This window comes from Tasmannia lanceolata, unplaced genomic scaffold, assembly GCF_043159265.1.
Source record: "Tasmannia lanceolata isolate RefF3 unplaced genomic scaffold, GAP_Taslan_0.1 ptg000006l, whole genome shotgun sequence".
Taxonomy (NCBI): domain Eukaryota; kingdom Viridiplantae; phylum Streptophyta; class Magnoliopsida; order Canellales; family Winteraceae; genus Tasmannia; species Tasmannia lanceolata.
In genome coordinates, this window is record NW_027518683.1 from 7,748,661 (window position 1) to 7,758,649 (window position 9,989).

The following is a 9,989-nucleotide window of genomic DNA, read 5'->3' on the forward strand; positions in this document are numbered from 1 at the left end:
AGCAGATTTCTCAAAAGTGACTCAAAGGAACAAAGCGAACCCTCTATTTAGGGTATGTGGCCCTTGTAAATCATTGAACAAATATGTATATGGAAGAATTAATGAATTGAAGGAACTTTGATGGAAGGACTAAAGAGACAATGAGGTGGCATTGAATTAAAGGATGCTGGCTTAGATTAAAAAATGGGGATGGAGATGTGGTGGAGAAAGAGAATAAAGATTGAAGAAGATGTGGTTGGGAAGGAGGGAATCCAATGCACATGGGAGGGTGGTGGGAACTTTGTTTGATGTGGTTTGTCACTATTGAAGAGAGACAAACAGAGCTAAGGAAGCTTTAGGTACTAAAGAGATGCATGTGTAAGAAAAATAATAGGTTTTCAATTTTAGGGACAGTTTATCTTGTCTGTGCCAAATCGAAGATCATAGTTCTTAGCTGATTCTTTTCCATTAAAAAAATCAGTCATTGATGTTGTAGGCCTCGAGTACATGAGATCTCTATTGGTCATAGGGCTGTGTGCTTTGAACGGTCTTATTATAGGACAAAAATGAACGGTCCCGATCACCGTGCCCATGTGACATGTGGACAACAGGCCCATGAGAAGAATGAGAAGGATACTCGATCGGGCGAAGGACAGTAGTGATGGGGTCCAAACTCTGCAACCAATCGGCTGTTGACACGTGGCCCTTACAGGGACCACTACAAAGCCAACACCTGTCCCTGCTAGGTATGACGCCTGGACCAATCGGGGACTTCCACCTGCCCCTCCTAGGTATGAAACCTGGTCCATACAGGGGCTACCACCTGTCCTGAACAGGTGGCTCAGGATCACTTGTAAGCCAGCTCGGCGAAAAGGGCACTTTTGTAATATGAATACAAATTCAATTTTGTCCAACTGTCTGTACGGCTGCCTTGTTTTTTGTTCTTATGACTTCTGTGCTGTTTCCTTGTCTTTCGGCAGAGCCGGAGTGGTTGTCCGGATGTCATTGGCCGAACTGGTCTGTAAGCCAATTAGGAGGAGCCGGAGTGAACCACTCCTGCCCTCTAAGTCTGCAAACACTTAGAGTCTTTGAGGTGGTTTTCCACTAGGGCGGGTCCATGGTTGGAACTCTGACATTGCTCTGCACTCCTGCTCATACTGACTTGAGTGTCGAAGCGCCCGTCCGGAGCACCACTCCGGGTTGGTCTTCTGACCCTTTGTATCTTTGTCTGTGCCCTTGTGCAGCACAGGACTCCATTGGCCCTTCAGTTGTGGCTTGCCAGATCAGCCCTTCCGGCCCTACCATAACCTGTTACCAATTTTAGACCTAACAAGTAGCATCCCTCTCTCTTGTAGGATATTGTAAGTTAAAGGACTCTAAATTATTCATGAAAATATAGTTGAATTATTTATGAGGATGGCAATGAATGTGATATTTCACCCAACAAAAAATAGAATATATGACAATTTGCAATATACATTTATATATCCAGACTTGACAGACAAACATGCTATCAATTTCTAAGATTTGTTCTTCAATAGGTGTAACCAAAAAATTGATTAGAAATGTAAATAAATGTAGAATAATTATTAGAAAAACATCGCTATATTTTCATTTTCTCATAAATGGGGCAGGCATCATACCAATCCGAAGAATGAATTTGATTAGTCGTGCACCGTAAGATCAACATAGCGGATCATCATAAATTGTCACAGCTATGGTGGGGCCGGCCATATTACCAAAAAATAAATAAGAGAGTTGGAAATGCTAGAAAAAGGCTATGGATATATTATCTTTCACACATATATATATGAGAAAACGGTTCCTACACATATGTGTAGAGAGTTCTCTACACACTAGCTTAAAATACAGTGGGGGCCCACATTGTTTGGGTGATCCAAGCCATCCATTTTAAAGGCCCTCACATAGATAGGGTGTCTACAAAAAATCAGATCCATAGGATCATCCCAACCCTACGATTTGTGGAGGTAAAATGGATGTCTTTAAACCTTTACAAATTAGTCCATTTTTTGCCTCCACAGTTCGAATGGTTAGGATGATCCTATGGATCTGATTTTTATGGACACCCTATCTATGTGAGGGCCTTAAAAATGAATAGTTTGGATCACCCAAATAATGTGGCCCCCACTGTATTTTAAGCTAGTGTGTAGATAACTTATCTACACATATGTGTAGGAACCGTTTTCTATATATATATATATATATATATATATATATATATATATATATATGTGAGCAAAGGTTTTCTGAGGTATCGCTCACCATGAGCAGCCCTCTATAAAACACCACATGCATGTTGTTTGACTCATCCTACCCATTCATTCTATAGGACCTCACATAGATAGGGTGTCCCTAAGAAACCACCTCCATCCCATAATCCTAACCATTCGATTTATAGGAGTTTAATTTGCAGCCATCCATTTGAAAACCTCCATTAATCATAACCATAACCATAACCCATAACCATAACCCTAATCCTACCTATAACCTACATAACCAATGGGTTGGATGACTCAACAAACTATTGGAAATGGGATATCTAGAGGGTTGCTCACAGTGAGCGATACCTCAGAAACCTGTTTCCCTATATATATATATATATATATATATATATATATATATATATGAGAAAACGGTTCCTACACATATGTGTAGATAAGTTAAGCCATATATATAACAAAAAAATTGAAATAAATGAAGGGTTCACACCTTTTTCCACACAAACTTCTATTGCAAGGTTTTCCAAAGAACGTGAAGTATAAGCCAAGATTATGTTTGTAATGAAACTATAATATCATTAAAAAGAACATACTTTTCAAGCTTCTAATCATAGCGTAAACCGTGTATATAACATAAGCCACATTCAATGAAGGCTAATATTTTATTTTCGTTCTTCGTTTCACAAGAAATCCATTATGTGCACAGTGTACGTGTCTAACAAGGCGTGTACACGCAAGGTGATATTTTGCCGCCATTTGTAATGCAGTTTAATTAAATAAAAAGTTACTAACATAAGTTAATTGGATCATCATGTATAGCAAAATGGTTCGATGATCCAACCCGTCCTCGTGGCCCCCACAATTGATTTGAAATGCTCCAAATTTGTAGAAATCGAACAATCTTGACCGTTTGATCGGTGGCTTGCTTTATTCGGGCTAAGGTTTTGTTAATCAAATGGTTAGGATTGCATGATCGGTTGACTTTAATCTAGAGTGTGGTGGTTTGGCTGTGGTGCGGGTCAGCTGTCCTTTTCACTAGGAATTCAATCAAATTTACTTAAATACCCATGCAACGTAAAATCTTTATTTTAGATTTTATGAAGAGGCAAATGGTAGTTTGGGGTATTGGTTTTATGAGAAATTCACGGATGACCAGCACGTGATTGCACACTTGTACGAAATCTGAACCGTTCATCTGGTGGCCTCATTTCTTAATGCCGTACGCAAAATGTCAGTCATCTAAAATTGAATGATAAAAAATAGAGAGAAGATATGGCCCTTATTCTTTATATTTTGGGAAGCACTACTGTATTTTGAAGAGGGCACTCTCACTTTATTAAAAGTAAGGTATGGCCCGCACCGTAGGATGATCCAAACCGTCCATTAGATGGGCCACAGCCTAAATAGGTTGTGCCCCAAAAAATCGTTTCCATAGGTTTATCAACCCTCTGATCAACCTATGGAAACGATTTTTTGGGGCACAACCTATTTAGGCCGTGGCCCATCTAATGGACGGTTTGGATCATCCTATGGTGCGGGCCATACAGTACTTTTAATAAAGTGAGGAGTGCCCTAATCAAAATACAGTAGTGCTGATAACATTTCCCTATATTTTTTTGGCTATGGTCCATCTAAGTTGGGCACACCAAATGAACAATGTTGATTGCATACATGTTTTCCATGCGTAAATGGTCGATAGAAAGTTCACGTATGGATGGAGCAGATTAGAGAAGCCACCTATAGCGTACATCGAATGTACAACAATCACAACCGTTTGATCAAATGGTCATGGTTCCCACCACGTGCTTGTAGTATGAAGCTCCATACTTCCCTTATAGGCGTTGGGCCCCACCAATTTCCATAGACAAAATGCTAGGTGTATGGATAGATGTTAGAAACAAGTAGGCAGGAAGTACCGTCTGGATAGATACATGTGTGTGCAATCAAGACCGTTGATTTTGTAAAACATCAGACAGAGTACTTCAAAAAAACTCACACAGTTTTGGCAGCACACAGTTTTTTAGTGACCCAAAACCCAACACAGCAAACAGTCCACATGGTGACCCAAAAGTCCAAGCAATGCCCAAACCGAATCCAATGCGTTCTCTAATTTTTAATTTACGTAAATAATGAACTAATAGAGGGGTATTTTAGTCATTAACTGTCTGACAAATTTCTCGGAAAAGGACAAGAAAAAAAAAAAAGGAATAGATTCCCGTTTCAGAAAAAATACCCGCTGAATAGAACATGTAACCTACACTTTCTCCAACAAACTAACTGCTCTCGAAGTCACAAATCTGGCATGGTACGACTACGGACCACGATTTGTTTGAATTGAATTCTAATCGGAGTGTTGTGGGCCCACTAAAGACGGGGTCCGTAGATAAGAATAACGGTGAGGACTTAGGATAATGGGTTTGACTAATGACTCCCTCTTTAAAAAAAAATAAAAAAATTAATGATCTAGTGGGAATGCCCCACCCGAATTACGGCATAAGAAATATTTACAGCCGTTCGATCGTAGATGTATATATGTGTCACAGTGTGACGGTTGGATCTCTGTCGAGAAGAGCGCCCCCACCGACTTGGGCAGTTGTCTTCATTATTGACCATTGGATCAGGTGCCGAAGGTTGTGAAGTCACTGATTATTTTAGACTGAAAAATGATATTTCCAACCTCCCATCTTCCTATAGAAGTTAGGAAGCTTATTTCGTTGTCTCGCACCCCTAGGTATTCTCTAGCTCACCAATCGATCCACTACAAAAACAAGACTTCCTGTACCTAGGAGTTTGAAAAACACAAAACATGTAAAATTTTGGGAAAATAGCAATTCTCTTTTGATTAGAAATTTTATGGTTATAGGTACTCCAAGATTGGTCAAAATACATAGAACTCCTTGTGTATCATTAAGTGACTATAGTATAGATACCCCTAATGTATCAACTAAAATACCCACAGGCCCTCCTAATGTTGACAATTCTTCAAAAATTCTAGGGATATGGTTTTCATTTTACTAAAAGATAATGTGCTTGCATCCAAAAAATAATAAATCTTTAAAAAGAAGTGATTACAAGGAGAGTTGTGAGGAACAACCCTAGCTACTTACATCAGTTAAGTGTAATTCTATGAGCCCTGCATATTGTGCAAAGTTTATATAATAATTATCTTTCAATGAGAAAATACTCTTACTCTTGTGATTAAATATACCTTATTTTTGAAACATATGGCAACACTACAATGACTACTAGGGATAATTGTAAAACAAGTGTGTCTCCAAATCATTTTCCTTTTTGATTCTTGCTCTTACCTTATAATCGCAAATGAAGCTATCTTTGTCAATTTGCTCTTCCATGAAATCACCGGACAACTACACGTTTTCTTTGATTTTTCACCTCTTGTCCCTCTCTTTGTTTTCAAATTTCTCATGTCTACACCATGTTTCACAAGTCTCACCACCAACTCTCCTTTTATAGACAATAGAAAGCAACTTGTCCCAAGACATATTCCAACCCTACCAACTTCTAAGTAGCTACGTGAAATTCAAACCGAACATCCAACCAAACACAACGGGTCTGATAGTGCATTCGATCATCCTAACTAAAACATTTAGAGGACATGCTTTTGATGGGGTAAAACCGTTCTGAAGAGGGGGTTTGACGAGGGAGGTCAAGAGCAAAGACTCGAGACTTCCTAACGTGTTTTAAACGGAGAAAAATAGTTACTCATCTTTTTATTTTTTATTTTGAATGTCTTTCCTTCATTGCCTTTCTTTCTTGTTTGACGTGTAATGCTAGGGAAACCGAGAGTAGGGACCCAACAAATGGGTTCTCGCCACAATATCACAAGTGACGTGTGCCAACCAACGAAAGCAGGCTTTTATCTTTTTTCTGTACACATGTCACATTATCATTGCAGGTCCCTTGATCGGTTGTACTCTCGGTCTCCGTATCATTTTCCTTCTTCTGTTTATGATCTCTTATTAATTTGAGCGATAGCTTTTGTCATTTGTCGCAAGTGCCAACGGTCTTTATTTAGAGGCAAAAATCCATAAAATCCCCTCGTCTACTGATAATTGCACATACTCAGTTTGTCTCTTCTTTTTAATAGGCTTTGGAGAACTTTTTTGGGAACTGTTGTAACCTTTGACAGCTGTTTAAATAATAGATGTGCCCTTTTCTTCCCCGGGCCACCCCTTGTAGTGTAATTAAACAATGTAGTCATAAATACACTAGATGGGTGGGTCGGGAAAGAAAAAGGGGGGTAGAGATATATCACTTCCCTAATAAAAAGATAAGATGAGTTAGTTCAATTATCAAAAGATGTCAAAGCCAATATCAGTAGCCATCTCCTTCTATGATCTATAGATCGCCCACCATATCAACCGTCTATATATATATATATGTATTAAGAAACGGGGAATTGTTAAATTCGCACCCTCTGTAGGCTAAGTCGCACCCCTCTTTGTGCGTTCATATAAAGCAAATTGCAAGTTTTGTTCAACAACAGCCGTGGGACCACCATTAATGACTCCAACTAATTGACAATCACAATCCTCCAATCAACCAACATTTTCCTACCGAATATAATCTGGTGATACTTCCCCTTTAACCCGTCTAATTGTAGGCCCCACCGCAACAGCTAACATCATTTTTTAAACTACAGCCGATCCACAAAATAAACGAACTAGATCGTTAACCACCAGTGGCCCCCACTTCATGACCAAACCAAAGAAGTCAATTTTCAACAAACATACGAGATTCTAAAAAGGCAGGAGGGTATTTAAGTAAATAAAAAAATAAGTCATAAAAAATTACACATGACACGAGCTATAGCTTAGCTGTATTCCTCTCAATTAAAAAGAAAGAAACCCCTCTACCTCTCTTTAAAAACCTCTCATATCTTCCTCCCAAAAACCAAACCCAAACCCAAAAATCAGAGAAGAAAATGTCAGATTCTTTGCAATTTTGTTTCAGAGGCAGTAACTCCGATCATCCTCAACCTTCCTCCTCAATGAACTCAAATCTCACCACCTCTCTCTACAATACACCTCTGGGTATAGTTGCACTAACCTGGTCTCGAAACATTATAGGAAATTCCCTTCATATCCAATTCCACTTTGATGAGTCCATTCCCTCATTCCACCTTCATCTAAAGCCATGGCTTTTCTGGAAAAAACAAGGTTCCAAGCTCTTACAAAGCAAAGACACTCAAAAGACAATCGAATTGTACTGGGATCTCACACGTGCCAAATTCCTCTCCTCCCCAGAACCCAATTCCGGGTTCTATGTTGCCCTATTAGTCGCCGGAGAAATGACCCTGCTCGTCGGAGATTCACCTGAAATTGCTTACGCTAAAACAAAAGCTAAGCCTTGTAAAAACCCAGTTCTTGTTTTGAGGAGAGAACATGTTTTTGTTAACAAGTGTTACACGACTAAGGCTAGATTTGGAGGAGAGATTCATGATATCTCGATTGATTGCCGGAGCTCGGTCGGAGAAGAGCCAAAGCTCTCTTTTATTATCGATAAGAGGAGGGTTTTGCAGGTGAAGAGATTGAGGTGGAAGTTTAGAGGGAATGAGAAGATTGAGATTGAGGGAGTTCCTGTTCAGGTGTCATGGGATGTTTATAATTGGTTATTTGATGATGCTGTTGATGGGCATGCGGTTTTTATGTTTAGATTTGATAAGAAGGGTTTTGAAGATTATAAAGATGAGGATTTTCAACATAAGGGTTTGGTTTTGTGGCAACCTTGTGGGGTTGGTTTGAAGGGTTTTGAAATGAAAAAGATGAAGAAGAGTTTGTTAAAGACTAGTTCTTCCTCGTCTTCGTCTTCAGCTTCGTCTAGTTGTAGCTCTTCGGTTATGGAGTGGGCGAGTTCGGAAGAGAACGAGTTGCATAACTCAGCTGGGTTTTCTCTACTTGTTTATGCTTGGAAGAAATAGATACATTTTTTTTGGGTTTTTTTTTTTAAAATTCTGACTTATTTATTGATGAATATAGCCTAATAATGAAAGATCTAATAGAAAGGAGACATTTCTTCATGTTGTGATTATGTGGTCTTGTCGTGGTTATAGACTCATAGGCCTTAGTTTCTGTAACATTTCTTAGTCTTCTTTTTTCTCTGTCTTTGTTTCTTCAACATTGAATTAATGGAATTGATGATTTTGGTTTCTGGGTTCTTCGAATAATTATAATTTTAAGATTCATGTGATCCAAAACCTGAAAATAGCTGTCAATTGGCGTCCTGAGGGTTACATGTGAGGGGTCTTGCTGGACGTATGTCGGCTATGTTTTTTAAAATCAGATAGAGTCTGACCGTATGTCTATATCACGTTAAGAGTGGGGCGCATTATCCTGCAGTGGGGCGAAAAAATCATCTTTTTTATCTTCATCTTTTAACATTTGAATGAGTAGTAGACTAGTAGTTGTTGCCTTGTTGGTTTCGGCTGGTGAGGAGGAGATGCATGTGAGGTGGGGCTCGCGCTGTCTTTTCTGGACTCTTTTGTGTAGACGTTTCTTTATTAGTTTTTCTGACGTTTCGTTTTTCAGTTGTTTAATTTATAGCTCCGGATATTCCTTTCTACCAAGTTTTGGTAATAAGACGAACCCCCGTTGTCTTTTACTATTTAACCAACTGTGAAGGACAATTATAATTCCAAAATACTATCAGTACGTAGCTGATTAAAAAAGGAAAGATAAGATAAGCTGAGTTCGTCCCATTATCAAAACATGGTCCTGCCAATATCACTAGCTTTACCTTTTTATTTTTTTTTCAGGAAATGATATATTACTATATTAGTTCCCTTTTCTTCCTCGGCCCACGCACCCACTTGTAAGTGTAAAAAGAGTGGTAAAAAATTACACTAGAGGGGGTTAGGCCGGAGAAGAAAAGGGGCCGAATATATCACTCCCTTTTTTTATATATTTTTGGACGCAGAAAGGAATCCAAAGTGATTAGTTGCAGTTGCAGAGAAGGCACGTTTGTGGGGTTTGACCACGGCCTTCCAGCAGCTATTGATTCTCGTGACTCGTGAGGGCGCAACTATTTAGAGGGAAATGACTTTTCATCCCCGGGCCACCCCTTGTAGGCTTGTGGTTGTCATTTGTCAATATGGATTGAAATTTCGGTTTCGGCATAAATTTGGGACCTGGCCAAAACCGAAATTTCAGCTAAAATCCTGAAATTCGGCCGAAATTCAGCAAGGAGGTACGAAATTTCATTTTTAGGGACCGAAATTTTGGCTAATTTCGGGTGAAATTTGGTACAGGAATAAAAAATTAATATTTTTTCCAAAATTTCAGAATTTCCAAAATTTCGACTTAAATTTTGTACGTTTCGGAAATTTCGGATTTCGGTCATTTCGGTGTCGGTGTTGGCTGTCATAATTCATAAATACTTGATACGGGGCTGGTCCATGGAAGAAAAGGAGGCAGCTTCATCACTTCCCTGGCCTCGGATCCCATCTTAACATCTCTTAAATGACTAAACTTTCCACAACATAGACGGAAATGCTCAGTAGAACGCGATCTCATTATAATATAATGCGGTGCCCCCATTTGGCTTCCTTTGGATCTTGTATAGCCCAAAAATTAAGTTAATATTCTAACACCCCATAATGTGTATTACTTGTTGAGACAGTTCACATTCAACAACAAAAAATACACATTATTTGATGTTAGGACTGTATGATTGGTCTGATGTTGACAGAGATTGGAAGCAAGGTCTCTCAAGCGAACGGCTCAGATCAATCATAGGTAAGGCCTACTATGT

At 39.0% G+C, this 9,989-nt stretch overlaps 1 protein-coding gene across 1 annotated transcript; it reads left to right on the top strand.

Annotated features, from left to right (window-relative positions):
* The first annotated feature begins 7,071 nt into the window (after positions 1–7,071).
* Positions 7,072–8,390, top strand: LOC143879509 (uncharacterized). Its single transcript, XM_077381936.1, has one exon. It carries the CDS (start codon positions 7,165–7,167, stop codon positions 8,158–8,160), a length of 996 nt encoding a protein of 331 aa, XP_077238051.1. The 5' UTR covers positions 7,072–7,164; the 3' UTR covers positions 8,161–8,390.
* Positions 8,391–9,989: the final 1,599 nt, after the last annotated feature.